The sequence below is a fragment of the Rattus norvegicus genome, chromosome 1, assembly GCF_036323735.1.
Source record: "Rattus norvegicus strain BN/NHsdMcwi chromosome 1, GRCr8, whole genome shotgun sequence".
In the NCBI taxonomy this organism is placed as follows: Eukaryota; Metazoa; Chordata; class Mammalia; order Rodentia; family Muridae; genus Rattus; species Rattus norvegicus.
Window position 1 is genome coordinate 263,021,799 of NC_086019.1, and position 21,401 is coordinate 263,043,199.

Consider the following 21,401-nt stretch of genomic DNA (forward strand, 5'->3'; position numbering starts at 1 on the left):
TCATAAAACATTTTAAAATGGTTTTGTCTAGTAAAGTTGGTCACATATAATAACTTGGGAATGTGCCTCTTATCATTTGACATTTATATAAAAGTGGCATAACTTGGGGGAGATAGCTCAGTAGGTAAGATTCCTGGCTACTCTTCTAGAGGACCCCAGTTTGATTCCGAGCACACACATGGCAGCTCACAGTTGTCTGTAACTCCAGTGCTAAAGGATCCAATGCCATGTTCTGGCCTCCTGGAATTTAAGTGGTGTATAGACAAACATGAAGGCAAAACACAAACACAGTAAACGAGAAAGAAGAACATGGCATTCATATTTGATAAAATTTACCAGTGAGAACACTTGGGTCACAGTGTTTCCTTAGTAGGAATGTTGTTTAAGCAGTTTTAGTTTCTTCGTAGAACATTAGATTATCACAGTGGCTGACCAGACAGTGATGTATCCTTACCCTGCTCCACTGCCTGCTCCACTGCCTGCACTTTCGGGGAGTCTCTTTACAATCTGATCGGTGTCAGTTACAGTGTCAGAACAATTGTAATACTGTTATCTAATCTTCATTATTCTAATTTTATTATTCATCAGCTGCTTAATTGCAGTAAGATTAGTCAAATTTTGATTAGCTAAAACCTGTCTGATAGTAGTTTTATCAAAACAGTTCCTGGGAGCAGTAATGTTCTCTTAGTGGTCATGTATTTGAGCAGTTGGGCTGGCCACACAGTTACTGGACTCAGTTCCCTTCCCTTGAGAATTAGGAAGTAGCTTTGCCTTTCGGTTCTGCCCTTTGAAGTTTAAGGTATGTGTTTTCACATTATAAGTGGCAGGTTTTTTGCCCAGCCATACAAAGGATCAGGTCTTTATTTCTGAAGTTTAAGAACTATGTTTTTTTCAGTGCTAATCTTTTTTGATGACATTTCTCTAGTATACTTCTGGGCCAGCTCAACTTGGGTTTTAATTTTTATCCTAATAGCTATCTGTTTTTAAAAATTGCATAGTGACATGTTTAGTTTCTTTTATTGGATGTTGCTACATTGAAATAAATGTCTTCAAATTGGCTTATTATTTGAATAACTGAACAGTGAAGGGAAAGTAACTGCCTTCAATGTTCTCTTTTTTCCCCCATGGGTTTGTCATGTTAATAATTTTACAAGAACAAAACAAAACAAAGAACCTTCCATAAAATCCAGAATTTTGCTTGTTGTAGAAGGAAGAAGGTGTTGCTTTACCCTACTGCAACAAGGCAGGAAGACCTAAGTGTAGTTTAGCCTAAGTTGTAAAGCTGTGTGCAGACCTCAGGCTGCTGAGTCCCTGGGTTTCTTAGGTTGCTAATTTGTTTCTTGAGCAGGTTCTGGCTGCCTTTACTCATTCTAACAATTAAGTAGGTGTATGGGATTGGTCATCATTCCCTTTTTTCCTCTCAGGTAGTCTTAGCAGTGTTGAGTGTTTTTATGAATTTATCTGAATCCCTATTTTGTTCAGGAGTAATAAGCAGGTGTTGTGGTCAGCAAACTGCAATATCCTTGCATATGGGAGAGAACAGGCTGCTGAGAATCTCCTGTGAAGCCGGGCTAGGGTCCCTTAGACACACTTTCTTTGAGAAAGAGAATTGTTCTGTGTAACCTTCTTTCTCCTACTTTTAATTTTATGTGCATGTCTTTTTTTTTTTTTTAAACAGAGGTAATTTTGTGCTTTAGTTTGTTTGCTTATTGTGTGTCACTGGGAATTTGAACCCCAGGGTCTTGTACATGCTAATCAAAATAAATCACAAGCAAGTGTTATTATAGGTAGAAGGCATTTGACTTTATTGTGGTTTTGTTTTGTGTATGCAGTTTTTCCTGGTACTGGTGGAGGTTAGAAGACAGGACCAGGACTTAGAAGTTGTGAGCTGCTATGTGGGTGCTGGGAGTCAAACCTGGGTCTTCTGGAAAAGTAGGCAGCCCTTGACTTCATTATTAATCTCTTGTAATTAAGATGATGTTGTAGACTTCATGTCTCACATCTATATGATCAGATCCCAGGTATGTATTAGAAATCAGTGAGAATGGAAACAATAAGAATTTAAAATAATACTACATCTGTGTGATAAGTTTGTTAGTTGCTGGAAGATAAAACAGTTATGTTTTGGGGTGAAGTCAAAGTTAGGTAATATGTGTTGGAAGTTTTACATTATCATTTTCATATATTGTTTATTAAATAATTTATTTTGTCTTCTGTGATCCCTTCTATCCCATATATTATGATTGAGTAGCCAAAGGTAGAGACTTGGTGAGAAAAACTAAACATTTGGATTGTGATCTGTTGTATACTTAAATCTTGTGATTGTTTTTTGTTTGTTTGTTTGTTTGTTTTTGTTTTGTTTTGCTTACTTAGGCATGCTAAGGATTGAAACCAGGGCCCCACACATGCTAGGCAGGGACTCCATCATCAACTCTCCTCAACTAACATTTGAGGGTCTTCTGTTTTGTTGGAGAAGAATAGCTCATTTGGGAAGTCAGTGGCAAGCTTGAGCTAGTTAGCATATGGCTCTCTTGATACTTCCTACTAAACATTTCCATCATTCACTGTCATCATGGCCCATACTTAAAATGTGACTCAGTGAGCAGGCAGAAGAGCCACTCTCTGCCCTGTAGAGCTGCTGTTCTTGTAGCAGCTACCCTCCCTCCTGTTTTCTTGACTAAAATATCCTGCCCTAAATTCACTTCTGAAATCACATATCACCTCACCCATAGCCACTCCCCACCTTAAATAGCCAAGCTGTGTCCCCTGCTTTATTTGCTGTCAGCTTCTAATTGAGAGTTCATACTTAGTTAATCACTGCCACTCGATACAACGCCACGGTCACGGCCCTTGCTGGGCCCGAGGAGAGGGGGGGTAACTAAGGGTAGTTAGGTCAGAGTCTTGAGTACGCCTCGCTGAGTGATCCAGACTACATGGACTGCGTAGAATCCTTTTCTACTTCCAGGCTTCTCTGGGGACAAAAAGAAAACCTTAAGTCTTCTTACAGAGCCATCTTGTTCAGAGGATGAACCTGCTTTTTTGTAAAATATTCTGGGATTTCTGTAACCATTATGAAATAAGAGGAGAAAGGGTCTAAAACAGGATAAACATTCAACTTTTTATTTCTTTTCAAAATTAGATAAAGAGAGAAGGATGCAACAAAACCTCACATTCAAGGCTAAAGCACAGGCCAGTCCACAGAGGTCTTTGTGTTGCACTCTGAAGAAATGCAGAGTGGTTATGGCTGAGGAGACATTATGCCTGGTGTGGTGGCACACCTTTAATCCCAGCACTCGGGAGACAGAGACGGGTGGATCTCTCTGAGTTCAAGGCCAGCCTGGTTTACAGTGAGAGTTCCAGGACAGCCAGGGTTCACACAGAGAAACCCTGTATCAAAGGAAAACAGACAACAGCAGTAACAGCAGAAACAAAGGTTATAAGTGACTTCTGTGCAGTGTCATCTGTAACTTTGAAATAAGATTTCTTGTTTTTTTTTTTTTTTAACATTCAAAACTTTAAAAAAATTCTTTTCTTTTTTTTCAATTTGCTTTAAAAATGCACCTTTGGTGTTATTCCATCTTTAGTATGTTCTTCCTACGGATTTTTTTCTACTTTGTTAAAATGGAGAGCCCATTTGGATTTGTGTTACTGAGGTGTTACACAGAACTAACCTAAAGAGAGACTGTGTATCTCATTTTGATTCATGACCTTGTAATTTCACCATGTTTAAAAGATTTGACAGCACAAGAAAATAAACTGTCACAGTGGAGCACAGAGTCATTTACAGTCAAAGCTAAGCACTTAAAGCCAACCGTCAGTGTTGGACCATGATCAGCCTGTTTTTACAGAGACACTCAGCTCTGGTCGTTTTCTCGGCTTGAATGTCTCAGCATTAAAGCAGACCACTTCTTGACTTCAAGGTTGCAGTTTAGCGAGTAGCGTGGTTCCCACTCATGGGAAGAAGTTGGAGTCAGAGCCATGGCTGAGGAATCACAGTGAATGGCAAACTCGGGTACCACGTGCCTTCTTCCTCCTCTTCTGTATTGGTATTGCCTTCTCTGTTAAAAGTAATAGGAGCATGGCTGAGTGCAGACACCTCTTCCACATTCTCCTAAGTAAGAGAGAAGGCGTTTGTAAGCGTAGGTTTCTCATGGGTCATGTTTTTAAAAATTCACCTTCTTTCTATCCCTACTGTGAAGGACAAGGTCAGAGCTTAGGTGGAGGGAGGCACTATTATAGTCCTGGTCAAAGGCATGCATTCATTTCGCAACAACGTTGTTAGTTTGAGATGTTTGAATTCTAGAAATCTATTCTGATTTTAAGGGTGACATTTAGTTTGGTTGTATTTTACTGGCTTTTGAGATGCGCAGCCTTTAGAAATCCATCACCACACCACTGTATGTTCGTGAGAATGACTCGGATTCAGTGGGGTTAAGAGAGGTGCAAAGCATTGCATTTGTCCTTTGCATGATTAGAGGAGACACGCATGCCGGTTGATGGAGCAGAAGTCGGAATCTTTCCATTACGTCCTTTGCTCTTCTGGTAGACTTCAGACTCCTTGACAGATGTTTCAGTGATAGAGAATGGCTTAGTAAGAAGAAGAGAGAGATGCCATATCTACTTCTCGTTTTTTTAAGGTTGGTTGCCTTTACAGACAGTCACAGTCAGTACTTGAGGGAACTTCCCGTCTTTGCTAGCTTCGCTGTCACAGTGGCTGTTGGCAAGCAATAAAGATAATCTCACTGTGTGTCTTCCAGAGAGTGAGTGAATCACACGATCTTTGACTTTGTGGAAATAAAATTGATGTGGCTGTGTGATTTCCATATTCCTAACTGTTCAAAATAACTGTCCTCTGACAAATCATGAAATATGCTGATGTGTGATTAGATGTATGAATGAAGGTTTGCCTTGCTGAATCCCTTTAAATAGTTAGAAATATGACATTAGTTGTGTCATGGTTAGATATATACTGTTACTCACACACACAGACTACTTAGAGATGTTAAATAGAATGAAATATATATACAAGACCAAATATATCACTCCTTGTTTTGTATACATAAATGATTGTTGAGAGAAAGCTCGCAGTAGGTACATACTGAACTGGCCCCATGTAATCTAGAGAAGGGAATAAGGTTTTGTGTGTGTGTGTGTGTGTGTGTGTGTGTGTGTGTGTGTGCGTGTGTGTGTGTGTTGTGAGTTTTAAAGGTATGGCTAAGTAGAAAGAGTGCAGAAAGGGAGAGAAATTACCACTTTCTGTGTGGCTTATACTACTGGCATGTTCCTTGTGGATTTTGTGGAGAATTATGTTCACACGGATCAGGTGACTCTGACATGTGTTTGAAGACCAGGTCCAGAGAAGTCTTACTTTCATAGACCTCTGTTATTCTACAAAGTGAGAATTTGTCAAAGAAGAGAATTTTGTAGGCCTTTTGTAATTTTTTTTCTGAATCTTGTTCCTAATAGAAAGGACAGATAAATGTGTAGCTTTTGTAACTGTTAACACGCATAAATCAGTACTTTTTGTGTTCTTAGCTCTGAAGTGTATTCTTCAGAGAATACAGGACAGGAGAAATATACCTATACCTACTACAAGGCCCCTTAAAAGATTTTTAGTCAGTTGAAGGAAATAAGCCAATATATGAAAGAGTTAAGAAATTAACACCAAGTGTATTTAAACAACAGTTTGTATGATCTAGAATCTGGCTGAAGTGATGTGGAAAGGTCCATGAGCAAATGTGTTCAATATAGTCCATGAGCTCAGCAGTGTGGACAGTGGGGAGCAGCTGGGAATGAACCCAGCATTCTTCTCTGTCAGTGAGGGAGCCAGGGACCTGAACACAGTCCGTGAGGACCTTTGCAACTGTTGCCTTTCAACCGGACCCAGCCTGGAATCACCTGCGAAGAGTCTCTGTCTGATCAGGGGAGCCTCTAGGGAGGGTCTTAATTCAGCCTGCTGGGGCACACCATTTCTTGTCAAGGAGTCTTAATGGTGTGAGTGGAGAACTGCTCTGAGCGTACAGGGAAGCAGCTGAGCCCTCAGGGACTTCATTTCTCTGCTTCTGAGTGTGGGGATAATGCTTTACATTTCTGCTGCCCTGACTGCCTGGGAATAGTGAGCTCAGATAAACCTTTTCTCTCTCAAGCTGCCTTGTGTTAGGGTACTTTATCACAGCAGCAGAAATGAACCAGTACAGGACAGTCTTAAAGAAAGATTGGTGCATAGGAAGCGGCCAGAGTTTGAGTTTCTTCGTTGTGATGTCACTTCACATACCTCATGCTAAACTCCACACTGATTACCTGTGTGGTCTTGTTATGATTGGTGGGTAAAATGTCCCTACAGTCATATGTATTTGAACACCTGGTCCCCATCTGGTGGTGCTTTGTTTTGAAAGTTGTGAAACCTTTAAGAGAAAAATCCTAGCAGAGTAAAAATGTGTTATAGGGTCACTGGGACACATGGGACACACTTTTGGTTTATCAAGATGTAGGCAACCACTTCCATGCTCTGTGGTCACAACTACCTCTCCTGCTGAGGTATGGTGATACCTTCAAATTGTGAGCTAAAGTCACTGTCCTCCCCTTCCCAACCGTGAGAACAGTGACCAAGTGCTGCTTCTTAGCTGTTTTCATGGAATGCCATGGAGTGGCTGCCTAAAGCTTTAGCTCCAGTTATTGACCTGGGAGCTCCTGCCTTATATGTAAGCATACTCCATCTACATTTCACTTAACAGCTTATAAATGTTCTCTTCTACTCACTCACCACGCACTCACTCACTCACTCACTCACTCACTCTGTGTGTGTGTGTGTGTGTGTGTGTGTGTGTGTGTGTGTGTGTGTGTAGAGAGAGAGAGAGAGAGAGAGAGAGAGAGAGAGAGAGAGAACGCACGAGAGAGAGCGCACATGTCCAACAGAGGTCAGAGGACAACTTTCAGGACAACTTGTACCATTGTGGGGTCTAAAGGACTGTGTATTCTCAGGCATGTGTCAAGCCCATCTGTTGAGCTGGCTCACTGATTCCTCTCCTCTCCACTTTTACATTTCCTTCTTTGTTCATTTCCTTCTGTGGTACCAGGCAGGGATGTTCCACTTTCATAGTAACTCTCCCACCTGCTTTATAAGGTTGGCTTTGATCTCTCCTGCTAGGGGTTGTCCTTCACTTCTATAAATATTCAAAGCATTTTGGTCAGACTTTATAATATCTGAGCATACTAGCCACTTGTGGAGGTAAGCGTCTTGAGAGAATGGACTGTGCTATTCGGCATTTTCTATGGCAGCATTGGGGTCAGCAGGCCAGGAACCCTACAGACAGACTGAGTAGTGTGAACACGGCTGATAGATTAGGGAAGAAGCAATATTTAGTGTTTCTCAGTTACATGAAAATAAGAGTAGATTTATATCACTGTTATGATAATAGACTATCAAAGAGACAGAAGAGAGGACTATTTTAAGGATATAGAATTTGAAGGATTGATTTGGACAAGGTAAAAGTGATGTTAGGAAACATTTCAATTAATGAAATTATGTATGTATGTATGTATGTATGTATGTATGTATGTATGTACGTATGTAACAGCTTTTAGACTTCAGCCTGCCACGTTAGCACCCCTTGGCATATGCTGCTTTATCATAATACAACTCCCAGCAGTGTTCAACTGTGGATGTTCTTTGCCTAGTTTTGCACTAATGTTTTGATAGTAGCATTTACGAGGATCTGAAAAGGGAAATGAAATAGAAATAAGCATTTATAATTGGCGTGGCCCCACTGATCCTAGGAAGTATTGGCATAGTGTTAGGAATAGCATTACAGATACATCATGAAGCCGGTCAAAGCTGTGTTGTCTCAAGTATAAAGTTGAGTTTTAGGTGTCAAACTATTTTTGAGGCTAAAATTGAGACTAAATTTTTTCAGATAATTTCACTCTGTTAAATATGCAAATGTGTGCTATCTGCAAGGTTTCTCCTACCGTTGGCCTCACTTTTAGGGCACTACCCATCTATCTGGAAAACAGATGGACTTACAAGTCTCAACTAAGTGAAATAGCCATAACAGTTTAGTCTGAAATGCTTCACTCTTGAAAACAGATTGAGATGTAAGACTTACAAATTTGTACACAGATTTCACCTCAGCCTTGAGTCTAGTGGTCCTGTGGGGTCACTATGTAGTAAAGAAGCAGTTTCAGTAAACTGCATCACGAAGTTTGAGAGCCGGCCTGTTATAGAATCAAAGGTTGGAATCAAATAGTCTGTGTAAGAAGAGAACATTTTAGTCCTGAGCATAAAGAGTAGCCATTTGTGATCATACTTGACTCACCGGGAGATCACATGTGGCCTGAGGATGTGCCGAGGTTGGTGTTAGAGAAAGAAGTGCTAGTTTAGTTGTTCTGTGTACACGTTTGTAAGTCGCTTGCAGTGAGAGCGTGAGGCCCTGGTTGTGTCTGTAGCAGGTCTAGGAGCAGCAGACGGCCGTTTGCCTGGGGCTTGCTGGCCCGCCAGTGTAGTCAAGTCTGCCTGTTCCAGGGTCAGTAAGAAGCTATCTAAGAAGTACGGTAGGGAGGGGTGACTAAGGAAGACATGAAACATCAACCTCTGGCCTGTACAGACAAGCACAAACAGGCCTGTGAGTCCATTTGCATGTGTCAGCACACACAAACACATGCACACAGTGAAATACAGCGTCCCAGTGTACATACCTTTTAACTATTAACTAATAATAGTTAATAATACTAGACTCAAGAATTGTCTGCTTTGAAACATAATTCTGCAGGCTTACTTACTAATCTCATAAGGTTTAGTTTGTAAATATTACTCTCTCATTACCCAGATAGTTTACAGGCTAAAGGAGGAAAAAAATCCAGCAGTATTTCTGACCCTTCAGGGTTACAGAGTTTACAAGTACACTTTCACTTTTCTAAATGATGTATGTTCATGTTGCATATGTTATAAATAATATAAATACTTTAGTTTTCCTATTGTATTGTGCTATCCAGTTTTTCTTGTACACGTAAATGTTCCCATTTTTGCTAGTATGTATATAATTTTAACTTATTTTATTTTTCACTAATTCAGTGTTTTTAAGTAGCAAAAACAGATTAGTATCCTAGAGCAGTAGTAACAATAATAAAGATAGATTCTTATTCTCATTTCTGATCACTAAATTGTCTGGTGTTTTGGAAAGCAGTCAGTCTGTTTTCTTTATTGTTGTTTTGTTCTCCCACCCCCTTTAAAGTGGATATGTCTTACCAGAGTGCCATCAGAAAGATACCAGTGAAGCATCTTGAGTTAATTTAGAAATTATTTCAAGGCAAGCTTAGCTTATTTTTGCTAAGGGGTAGTTTTTATTGCTGCTTTTATATTCTATTTTACACCTTTTAGAATCTTAATTAGAACTACAAATTCTTGGCTCAACATCCCAACAGGACCGCAGAAAAGAAATGTAAGTGGTGTGTGTACCTGTAGAATACAGAAGGCAGAGAGCTGGCAGGGTTTCTGTGATAGTGTTTATTAGATTTAAGGTATAGACTCTAAGATAAGATAAAGGGTAAGAACTAGCTTTAAATTTATTTACTGAGAAGGGACAGAATGTGAAGACTGACTGGTGAGGACTGTGGGCATAGTGACTGCTCTCTAACAGTGTCAAGGCTTGACTGATGCTGTTAGCGCTGTTAGTTATCGTAGTAATGTTGCATCTAGAAAGATGGGCCATAGGATGCTGAGAGCAAAAATAAGAAATGACTGTCTGTAGATTGGAGAAAGCGCAGTCTCAAATCCGTGTCTACAAACACTAACACACGGGGCATAGGCATCCACCTATGATTCCAACACTGGGGAAACTGGCTAATGTAGAAGAAGGGCAACATTGTAGCCAGAAATGTCAGAGCAGCCAGTGTGATTTGTAGTTAGAAATGAATCAGTCATGACGAAGGAATATACTGGATTTAATTGCTAGTGATGCCCTTTTAAATATCAAAACAAGTTTATATGTGTTGTTTAGTGGATATTGGGTGAATCTCTTATGATAACAGACACCATAGTCATCCAGGTAGTTTACACGTAGCTTGTTTACACATAGCTTGCTGTATTGCTTTGACAGTAAATCTAGAACATAGCTGGGGAATGAGATGTTTCATCTTGTGTTTGCTCAGTAGTGTCTAATGTGCGTTCAAATTGGGTATGCTGAGATATCACTGGGTGTCATGGTGGCATTTGATGCTCAGGACCGTGTGCTCTAAGCTGAAGATTAATTTGTTAAGTGATGCCCAAAGCTTTCTAGTACTGTTCATTTAAAATTAACTTATTGTTATCTATCGTTATTTTTCTAATAAACCCCTTGGTTTAAAGATCTGCTGAAATAATACTTTAGAGTAATTAATATCTAGGCTGTAGCTTATGACAGTGTAAGGCTTATCAGATTTTCTGAACGGTAAATTCCTTCTTTTTGTATTTACAGGAAACCTGTCCAGTTTAAATCGCCTTGGCCTGAGGTACAATAGATTGTCAGCAATACCCAGATCATTAGCAAAATGCAGCGCACTTGAGGAGCTAAATCTAGAGAACAATAACATTTCTACTCTGCCAGAGGTAAGAAGGAGCCTAGAGGAAACGAGTGTAATTGAAACTAGTTGCAAGGTGACGGAGGGAGATCTAGGCAGTCTTACAGCTGGATCCATAATTTAGTTATTGGGACTGTTTAATGACTATGGCCACCACTATACAGCCAACCACCACTGAGGTAAATTCCAAAAAAGGAAGGTTGGGAATAAGAGACTACTGCTCTTTTAATGTGGAAAAGATGGGGGAAACCAGAGTGAAAGCCTAGCTGTGGTCCCTCTTTTACTACTAAAAAGCAGAAGTAACTTATGCCTCTAAAGGAAAGCTGTGTGACTTGATTTGGAGCTCCCTTTCCCTCTTAAGCTAGCACCAAGACACATCTGATGATTGGAAAGAGTCATCTGTATAGCACTATTTATCGTCATGATTAATTGTCTCTGTGACCCTAAATTTTTACCCTGTTAATGCAGTGATATCAAAGCCTGTTTAGTGCCTGAGAGCCAACACATCAGATGTCTTCACACCTCATTTTTAACCTGAATTATGCTGATTCTGTTTGAAAAGACATTTGTCTATTAGGGGAATAGCAGTTTTCATCTCACTATCTGGTCTGCCCTCTTGTGAGCTTCAGGTCTCAGTAGAAGACAGTTCTTACATTAGCACTCTGGAGCCAGCCTCTCTTTTTATAAAAATGAGCTGTAGAATAATGGGTTTCAGTGTGACATGTGGTTTAGTTCTTGTCTTAACTGTATTAAACAGTATACCACTAGTCCTGCATCCTTGGCGATGTGTACGCTTCCTATATCCAAGCATAGCACAGTATTGTAACAAATGCAGTACAGGAACTCTGGGCTTACCCATTGACCTTTACAGTCTTTTCTTTAAATTTACCTATTTATTTACTTATATCACAAATGCTGTCCCTCTTCCCTAGAGTCCTTCCCCCCAGTTTCCCTTCCCTTCCCCTCTGAGAGGATGGGGAACCTCCTGGGTATCCCCCCTACCCTGACGCATCAAATCTGCAGGATTAGGCACATCCTCTTGCATTGAAGCTAGACAAGCAGTCCTCTACTACAAATATGCCAGGGGCATTGGTTCAACCCATGTATGCTCTGTGGTTGGTGGCTCAGTGTCGAGAGCTCTCAGGGGTTCAGGTTAGTTGACTCTGTTGGTCTTCCTGTGGGGTTGGTTCCTATACTCTGCAGGGCCTTCAGTTCTTCCCCCCAACTCTTCCTTTAGAGTCCTTGAGCTCCTTCCAATGTTTAGCTGTGGGTCTCTGCATCTGTTTCAGTCAGCCTCTGAGTAGAGCCTCTCAGAGAACAGTTATGCTAGGCTCCTGTCCTGCAAGTATAACAGAGCATCATTGATAGTGCCAGGGGTTGGTGCTTGCTCATGGGATAGGCCTCAAGTTGGGTCTGTCATTGGTTGGTCATTCCCTCGGTCTCTGTCCTGTCTTTGTTCCTTCATTTCTTTTAGACAGGGCAACATTTGTGTCAAAAGTTTTGTGGGTGGGTTTGCGTCCTTATCCCTCCACTGAGGGTCCTGCTTGGCTACAGGAAGTGGCCTCTTCTGGTTCCCACTGTTAGGCATCTTGGCTAAGGTCACCTGTTGACCCCTGGGAACCTCCTCCATATCTGGGACTTTCTAGAGATCTGTTCCCTGCCCCCACCCTCCAGCTGCGGGTTTCTATTCATTCTCCTGGCCCTCCAGACCTCTCTCCTGTCTCCTCACACCTGATACTGCCTCCCTATTTCCCTCCCCTCCCCTCTCCCACATAGGTATCTTCCTCCTTCTGCCTCACATGGCTTTTGTTTTCCCGTCTAAGTGAGATTCAAGCACCCTCACTGGAGCTTTCCTTCTTATTTAACTTCTTGGGTCTGTGAGGTCTATCCTGGGTATTCTGTACTTTATAGCTAAGATCCCCTTATCAGTAAGTGTACACCATGCATGTCCATGGGTCTGGGTTACCTCACTCAGAATGATCAGCCCAAGGTATCAGATCCAGTTCTAAGAATTAGATCATCTGGGGAAGTCCCACACCCGAGGATCCCGGCCCGCAGCAGCTCTCTGCTCCCAGACCCGGTGAGAGAGAGACCCAACCGCCTGGTCAGGTGGGCACTCCTGAGGCTGCAGAGCGGAAGAGACCACCAACACTGCTCACCCCTGCCCACATCCCTGGCCCAAGAGGAAACTGTATAAGGCCTCTGGGCTCCCGTGGGGGAGGGCCCAGGAGCAGCAGGACACCTGCCGGAGACACCACCGGACCCTGAAGGAAACAGACCGGATAAACAGTTCTCTGCACCCAAATCCCGTGGGAGGGAGAGCTAAACCTTCAGAGAGGCAGACAAGCCTGGGAAACCAGAAGAGACTGCTCCCTGCACACACATCTCGGACGCCAGAGGAAAAAGCCAAAGACCATCTGGAACCCTGGTGCACTGAAGCTCCCGGAAGGGGCGGCACAGGTCTTCCTGGTTGCTGCCGCTGCAGAGAGCCCCTGGGCAGCACCCCACGAGCGAACCTGAGCCTCGGGACCACAGGTAAGACCAAATTTTCTGCTGCAAGAAAGCTGCCTGGTGAACTCAAGACACAGGCCCACAGGAACAGCTGAAGACCTGTAGAGAGGAAAAACTACATGCCCGAAAGCAGAACACTCTGTCCCCATAACTGACTGAAAGAGAGGAAAACAGGTCTACAGCACTCCTGACACACAGGCTTATAGGACAGTCTAGCCACTGTCAGAAATAGCAGAACAAAGTAACACTAGAGATAATCTGATGGCGAGAGGCAAGCGCAGGAACCCAAGCAACAGAAACCAAGACTACATACCATCATCGGAGCCCAATTCTCCCACCAAAACAAACATGGAATATCCAAACACACCAGAAAAGCAAGATCTAGTTTCAAAATCATATTTGATCATGATGCTGGAGGACTTCAAGAAAGACATGAACACACTTAGGGAAGCACAGGAAAACATTAATAAACAAGTAAAAGCCTACAGAGAGGAATCACAAAAATCCCTGAAAGAATTCCAGGAAAACACAATCAAACAGTTGAAGGAATTAAAAATGGAAATAGAAGCAATCAAGAAAGAAAACATGGAAACAACCCTGGATATAGAAAACCAAAAGAAGAGACAAGGAGCTGTAGATACAAGCTTCACCAACAGAATACAAGAGATGGAAGAGAGAATCTCAGGAGCAGAAGATTCCATAGAAATCATTGACTCAACTGTCAAAGATAATGTAAAGCGGAAAAAGCTACTGGTCCAAAACATACAGGAAATCCAGGACTCAATGAGAAGATCAAACCTAAGGATAATAGGTATAGAAGAGAGTGAAGACTACCAGCTCAAAGGACCAGTAAATATCTTCAACAAAATCATAGAAGAAAACTTCCCTAACCTAAAAAAAGAGATACCCATACACATACAAGAAGCCTACAGAACTCCAAACAGATTGGACCAGAAAAGAAACACCTCCCGTCACATAATTGTCAAAACACCAAACGCACAAAATAAAGAAAGAATATTAAAAGCAGTAAGGGAAAAAGGTCAAGTAACATATAAAGGGAGACCTATCAGAATCACACCAGACTTCTCGCCAGAAACTATGAAGGCCAGAAGATCCTGGACTGATGTTATACAGACCCTAAGAGAACACAAATGCCAGCCCAGGTTACTGTATCCAGCAAAACTCTCAATTAACATTGATGGAGAAACCAAGATATTCCATGACAAAACCAAATTTACACAATATCTTTCTACAAATCCAGCACTACAAAGGATAATAAATGGTAAAGCCCAACATAAGGAGGCAAGCTATACCCTAGAAGAAGCAAGAAACTAATCGTCTTGGCAACAAAACAAAGAGAGTGAAAGCACACAAACATAACCTCACATCCAAATATGAATATAACGGGAAGCAATAATCACTATTCCTTAATATCTCTCAATATCAATGGCCTCAACTCCCCAATAAAAAGACATAGATTAACAAACTGGATACGCAACGAGGACCCTGCATTCTGCTGCCTACAGGAAACACACCTCAGAGACAAAGACAGACACTACCTCAGAGTGAAAGGCTGGAAAACAACTTTCCAAGCAAATGGTCAGAAGAAGCAAGCTGGAGTAGCCATTCTAATATCAAATAAAATCAATTTCCAACTAAAAGTCATCAAAAAAGATAAGGAAGGACACTTCATATTCATCAAAGGAAAAATCCACCAAGATGAACTCTCAATCCTAAATATCTATGCCCCAAATACAAGGGCACCTACATACGTAAAAGAAACCTTACTAAAGCTCAAAACACACATTGCACCTCACACAATAATAGTGGGAGATTTCAACACCCCACTCTCATCAATGGACAGATCATGGAAACAGAAATTAAACAGTGATGTCGACAGACTAAGAGAAGTCATGAGCCAAATGGACTTAACGGATATTTATAGAACATTCTATCCTAAAGCAAAAGGATATACCTTCTTCTCAGCTCCTCATGGTACTGTCTCCAAAATTCACCATATAATTGGTCAAAAAACGGGCCTCAACAGGTACAGAAAGATAGAAATAATCCCATGCGTGCTATCGGACCACCACGGCCTAAAACTGGTCTTCAATAACAATAAGGGAAGAATGCCCACATATACGTGGAAATTGAACAATGCTCTACTCAATGATAACCTGGTCAAGGAAGAAATAAAGAAAGAAATTAAAAACTTTTTAGAATTTAATGAAAATGAAGATACAACATACTCAAACTTATGGGACACAATGAAAGCTGTGCTAAGAGGAAAACTCATAGCGCTGAGTGCCTGCAGAAAGAAACAGGAAAGAGCATATGTCAGCAGCTTGACAGCACACCTAAAAGCTCTAGAACAAAAAGAAGCAATTACACCCAGGAGGAGTAGAAGGCAGGAAATAATCAAACTCAGAGCTGAAATCAACCAAGTAGAAACAAAAAGGACCATAGAAAGAATCAACAGAACCAAAAGTTGGTTCTTTGAGAAAATCAACAAGATAGATAAACCCTTAGCCAGACTAACGAGAGGACACAGAGAGTGTGTCCAAATTAACAAAATCAGAAATGAAAAGGGAGACATAACTACAGATTCGGAGGAAATTCAAAAAATCATCAGATCTTAGTATAAAAACCTATATTCAACAAAATTTGAAAATCTTCAGGAAATGGACAATTTCCTAGACAGATACCAGGTATCGAGGTTAAATCAGGAACAGATAAACCAGTTAAACAACCCCATAACTCCTAAGGAAATAGAAGCAGTCATTAAAGGTCTCCCAACCAAAAAGAGCCCAGGTCCAGACGGGTTTAGTGCAGAATTCTATCAAACCTTCATAGAAGACCTCATACCAATATTATCCAAACTATTCCACAAAATTGAAACAGATGGAGCCCTACCGAATTCCTTCTACGAAGCCACAATTACTCTTATACCTAAACCACACAAAGACACAGCAAAGAAAGAGAACTTCAGACCAATTTCCCTTATGAATATCGACGCAAAAATACTCAATAAAATTCTGGCAAACCGAATTCAAGAGCACATCAAAACAATCATCCACCATGATCAAGTAGGCTTCATCCCAGGCATGCAGGGATGGTTTAATATACGGAAAACTATCAACGTGATCCATCATATAAACAAACTGAAAGAACAGAACCACATGATCATTTCATTAGATGCTGAGAAAGCATTTGACAAAATTCAACACCCCTTCATGATAAAAGTCCTGGAAAGAATAGGAATTCAAGGCCCATACCTAAACATAGTAAAAGCCATATACAGCAAACCAGTTGCTAACATTAAACTAAATGGAGAGAAACTTGAAGCAATCCCACTAAAATCAGGTACTAGACAAGGCTGCCCACTCTCTCCCTACTTTTTCAATATAGTTCTTGAAGTTCTAGCCAGAGCAATCAGACAACAAAAGGAGATCAAAGGGATACAGATCGGAAAAGAAGAGGTCAAAATATCACTATTTGCAGATGACATGATAGTATATTTAAGTGATCCCAAAAGTTCCACCAGAGAACTACTAAAGCTGATAAACAACTTCAGCAAAGTGGCTGGGTATAAAATTAACTCAAATAAATCAGTTGCCTTCCTCTATACAAAAGAGAAACAAGCCGAGAAAGAAATTAGGGAAACGACACCCTTCATAATAGACCCAAATAATATAAAGTACCTCGGTGTGACTTTAACCAAGCAAGTAAAAGATCTGTACAATAAGAACTTCAAGACACTGAGGAAAGAAATTGAAGAAGACCTCAGAAGATGGAAAGATCTCCCATGCTCATGGATTGGCAGGATTAATATAGTAAAAATGGCCATTTTACCAAAAGCAATCTACAGATTCAATGCAATCCCCATCAAAATACCAATCCAATTCTTCAAAGAGTTAGACAGAACAATTTGCAAATTCATCTGGAATAACAAAAAACCCAGGATAGCTAAAGCTATCCTCAACAATAAAAGAACTTCAGGGGGAATCACTATCCCTGAACTCAAGCAGTATTACAGAGCAATAGTGATAAAAACTGCATGGTATTGGTACAGAGACAGACAGATAGACCAATGGAATAGAATTGAAGACCCAGAAATGAACCCACACACCTATGGTCACTTGATTTTTGACAAAGGAGCCAAAACCATCCAATGGAAAAAAGATAGCATTTTCAACAAATGGTGCTGGTTCAACTGGAGGGGCAACATGTAGAAGAATGCAGATTGATCCATGCTTATCACCCTGTACAAAGCTTAAGTCCAAGTGGATCAAGGACCTCCACATCAAACCAGACACACTCAAACTAATAGAAGAAAAACTAGGGAAGCATCTGGAACACATGGGCACTGGAAAAAATTTCCTGAACAAAACACCAATGGCTCATGCTCTAAGATCAAGAATCGACAAATGGGATCTCATAAAACTGCAAAGCTTCTGTAAGGCAAAGGACACTGTGGTTAGGACAAAACGGCAACCAACAGATTGGGAAAAGATCTTTACCAATCCTACAACAGATAGAGGCCTTATATCCAAAATATACAAAGAACTCAAGAAGTTAGACCGCAGGGAAACAAATAACCCTATTAAAAAATGGGGTTCAGAGCTAAACAAAGAATTCACAGCTGAGGAATGCCGAATGGCTGAGAAACACCTAAAGAAATGTTCAACATCTTTAGTCATAAGGGAAATGCAAATCAAAACAACCCTGAGATTTCACCTCACACCAGTGCGATTGGCTAAGATCAAAAACTCAGGTGACAGCAGATGCTGGCGAGGATGTGGAGAAAGAGGAACACTCCTCCATTGTTGGTGGGATTGCAGACTGGTAAAACCATTCTGGAAATCAGTCTGGAGGTTCCTCAGAAAATTGGACATTGAACTGCCTGAGGATCCAGCTATACCTCTCTTGGGCATATACCCAAAAGATGCCTCAACATATAAAAGAGACACGTGCTCCACTATGTTCATCGCAGCCTTATTTATAATAGCCAGAAAATGGAAAGAACCCAGATGCCCTTCAACAGAGGAATGGATACAGAAAATGTGGTACATCTACACAATGGAATATTACTCAGCTATCAAAACCGAGTTTATGAAATTCGTAGGCAAATGGTTGGAACTGGAAAATATCATCCTGAGTGAGCTAACCCAATCACAGAAAGACATACATGGTATGCACTCATTGATAAGTGGCTATTAGCCCAAATGCTTGAATTACCCTAGATCCCTAGAACAAAGGAAACTCAAGACGGATGATCAAAATGTGAATGCTTCACTCCTTCTTTAAATGAGGAAAAAGAATACCCTTGGCAGGGAAGGGAGAGGCAAAGATTAAAACAGAGACTGAAGGAACACCCATTCAGAGCCTGCCCCACATGTGGCCCATACATATACAGCCACCCAATTAGACAAGATGGATGAAGCAAAGAAGTGCAGGCCGACAGGAGCCGGATGTAGATCGCTCCTGAGAGACACAGCCAGAATACAGCAAATATAGAGGCGAATGCCAGCAGCAAACCACTGAACTGAGAATAGGTCCCCTATTGAAGGAATCAGAGAAAGAACTGGAAGAGCTTGAAGGGGCTCGAGACCCCAAAAGTACAACAATGTCAAGCAACCAGAGCTTCCAGGGACTAAGCCACTACCTAAAGACTATACATGGACTGACCCTGGACTCTGACCCCATAGGTAGCAATGAATATCCTAGTAAGAGCACCAGTGGAAGGGGAAGCCCTGGGTCCTGCTAAGACTGAACCCCCAGTGAACTAGTCTATGGGGGGAGGGCGGCAATGGGGGGAGGGTTGGGAGGGGAACACCCATAAGGAAGGGGAAGGGGGAGGGGGATGTTTGCCCGGAAACCGGGAAAGGGAATAACACTCGAAATGTATATAAGAAATACTCAAGTTAATAAAAAAAAAAAAAAAAAAAGAATTAGATCATCTGAATTTTTGCTCTCTAATAGTGATAATTCAGAATAGTCAAGATGGAAGACCTATTATTTAATGTTACCCACTTTAAAAAATTTTTTTTTTCTTTTCTTTTTTTCGGAGCTGGGGACCGAACCCAGGGCCTTGTGCTTGCTAGGCAAGTGCTCTACCACTGAGCTAAATCCCCAACCCCCACTTTTTAAATTTTAACACACCCAAAATTGATCACTTAGCACATCAGTTAGGTGTTTTCTTCTCAGTGTCACCTTTTTTTTTTTTTCCTTTTGCAGGAAAGATCTTGTATTGTAGCCTTTTAAAAAAGATTTATTTATTTATTATTTATTTTTTATATTTGTATGAGTAACTGTCACTGTCTTCAGACACCTCAGAAGAAGACATCGGATCCCATTACAGATGGCTGTGAGCCACCGTGTGGTTGCTGGGAATTGAACTCAGGACCTCTGGAAGAGCAGTCAGTGCTCTTGACTGCTGAGCCATCTCTCCAGCCCACATTGTAGCTTTCTGACCTGGTATTTGCTATGTAGCTGAGGCTGGCCCTGCAAGTGTGGCTGTTCCCTTGCCTTAGCTTCCTGAGTGCTGGGACTACGAGTGCGCCACTATGTCCAGATAGAGTCGAGAGGGGAGTCCTTTTGAGAGTTTTTGTCACCTTAAAGGTCGAGTCCCTATAAAGGTTAAACATTTAAAAATATGTTATTTTATATACAGATTTATTGTTAGTGAAGGAAGACTAATAATTCTTGAGTTGCTGGGATGTAGACATTGCCATAGGTTCTTGTTTGTGTACTTAATATTGTATAACTGAACTAAGTCAATTTATTGGCATTTACACTATTTATTGCAAATAAGATAAAGCAGTGCTTCACTACTTATTCCTTTCCTTTCGCAATCTCTGATGAGAACTGATCTTTTATCATATGTTTTCAAAGAGGGACTGGTACCCCACAAAGTTATTTCTTTGGTTTGGGCATTGGGAGTGAGTGTTAAATCCTTTTACTTGTGACAACAGGATTATAAAAAGGACAGCTCTCTTTGGTCTGAGTATGAGAGGTTGAGTGACTGTGTGTACCTGTGCCTGTTTTTAGGTAGAGACCCTGGGGAAGCCATTGATTGGCCTTGTTTAACTGTGGGAAATCATTAAGTCTTACTTAAAACCATCTAGGTGCTTTTTGGAAGTAGCATATTTTCAGTGTGAATGTGTAATTCTGTTTGTAGCCTGGAATCAATAGGAAAGCAATAAGATCCATTAGGTGCCACTTAGAACACGTTCAGGCTGAGTTAGAAACGTGAATCATGGCAGTTTGTAGTAAATCAGAAGTTGAAATCAGAGTTGGTAAAAATGAGTGCCTTTTCTTGAAGACATCAGAGAATGTAAGTGGTATTAATATAGACATATACACAAATATTAATTAATATAGACATATACATAAAGAGTTTTAGCAACTCTAAGTACATGTGCTCAGTGTTTGAAACTAAGCTGTACATACATGGCTTCACTTGCCCTTAATAGAACCCTTTAATTTGATGGCAGGCATTGAATAGATAGGTAATACGTATTAAGGGAGGTTTGGGGCCAATTTCAGATTTAAATATTTATCTGAAAATATGAAGAAAATGGATTATGTAATCATCATCTTAGAGTCCACAAAATCTGTTAAATTTTATGCCACCCCTCAAATACCCCTCAGTTCCATCTTCTCTCACTTTCTCTCCCAGCCATCTCTCCCCTTCCCTCCCCTCTGCTTCCCATCCCAGGCTGCCTCCAGCTCTCCCATTAAATCTACTTTCCCCTCTGGGGGAGATTCATGTGTATCCCCAGACTTTGCCTCTGTGCCTAACCTTTCTGAGTCTCGGAGTTGTAGGTTTGTTACCATTTATTTGATGGTTGATACTCAGGTTTTTGTGAATACATAGCATATTAGTCTTCCTGGTCCTGGATTACCTCACTTAGAATTTTTTTTTTTTTTTAAGTTCCATCCCTTTTGCCTGCAGATTTTGCGATGCCATTTTTTTTTTTAAACGGCTGAGTAATATTCATTGTGTAGATGTACCACATTTCTTTTTAATCCATTCTTCTGTTGAGAGGCCTCTAGGTTGTTTGCAGTTTCTAGCTGTTAGGAGCAAAGGTTCTGTGGAGGTGGTAGACGAGTGCTCTGTGGTGGGTGGAGCATCCTTTGGGTGTACATCAGGAGGATAGAGCTGGATCTTGAGGTCGATCAATCCCTGTCTCTGAGAAGAGTGGCGGTTTTGATTTCCATAGCGGTTGTATAGGTTTTCACTCTGGCCACCACTGGGTGGGAGTCCCCCTATTCCTCATCGTCACCAGCACTCGATGTCAGTTGTGTTGTTGATTTTAGCCATTCTGACTGGT

At 41.0% G+C, this 21,401-nt stretch overlaps 1 protein-coding gene across 7 annotated transcripts in view; it reads left to right on the forward strand.

Annotated features, from left to right (window-relative positions):
• Shoc2 (SHOC2 leucine-rich repeat scaffold protein) overlaps positions 1 to 21,401 on the forward strand; it is an 88,554-nt gene that overhangs the window by 57,454 nt on the left and 9,699 nt on the right. For all 7 annotated transcript variants that reach the window (XM_039080784.2, XM_039080785.2, XM_039080788.2 and 4 more), the window contains one exon: positions 10,452 to 10,582. In XM_039080784.2, coding sequence (XP_038936712.1) covers positions 10,452 to 10,582 — 131 coding nt within the window. The remainder of the gene's footprint in view (positions 1 to 10,451; positions 10,583 to 21,401) is intronic.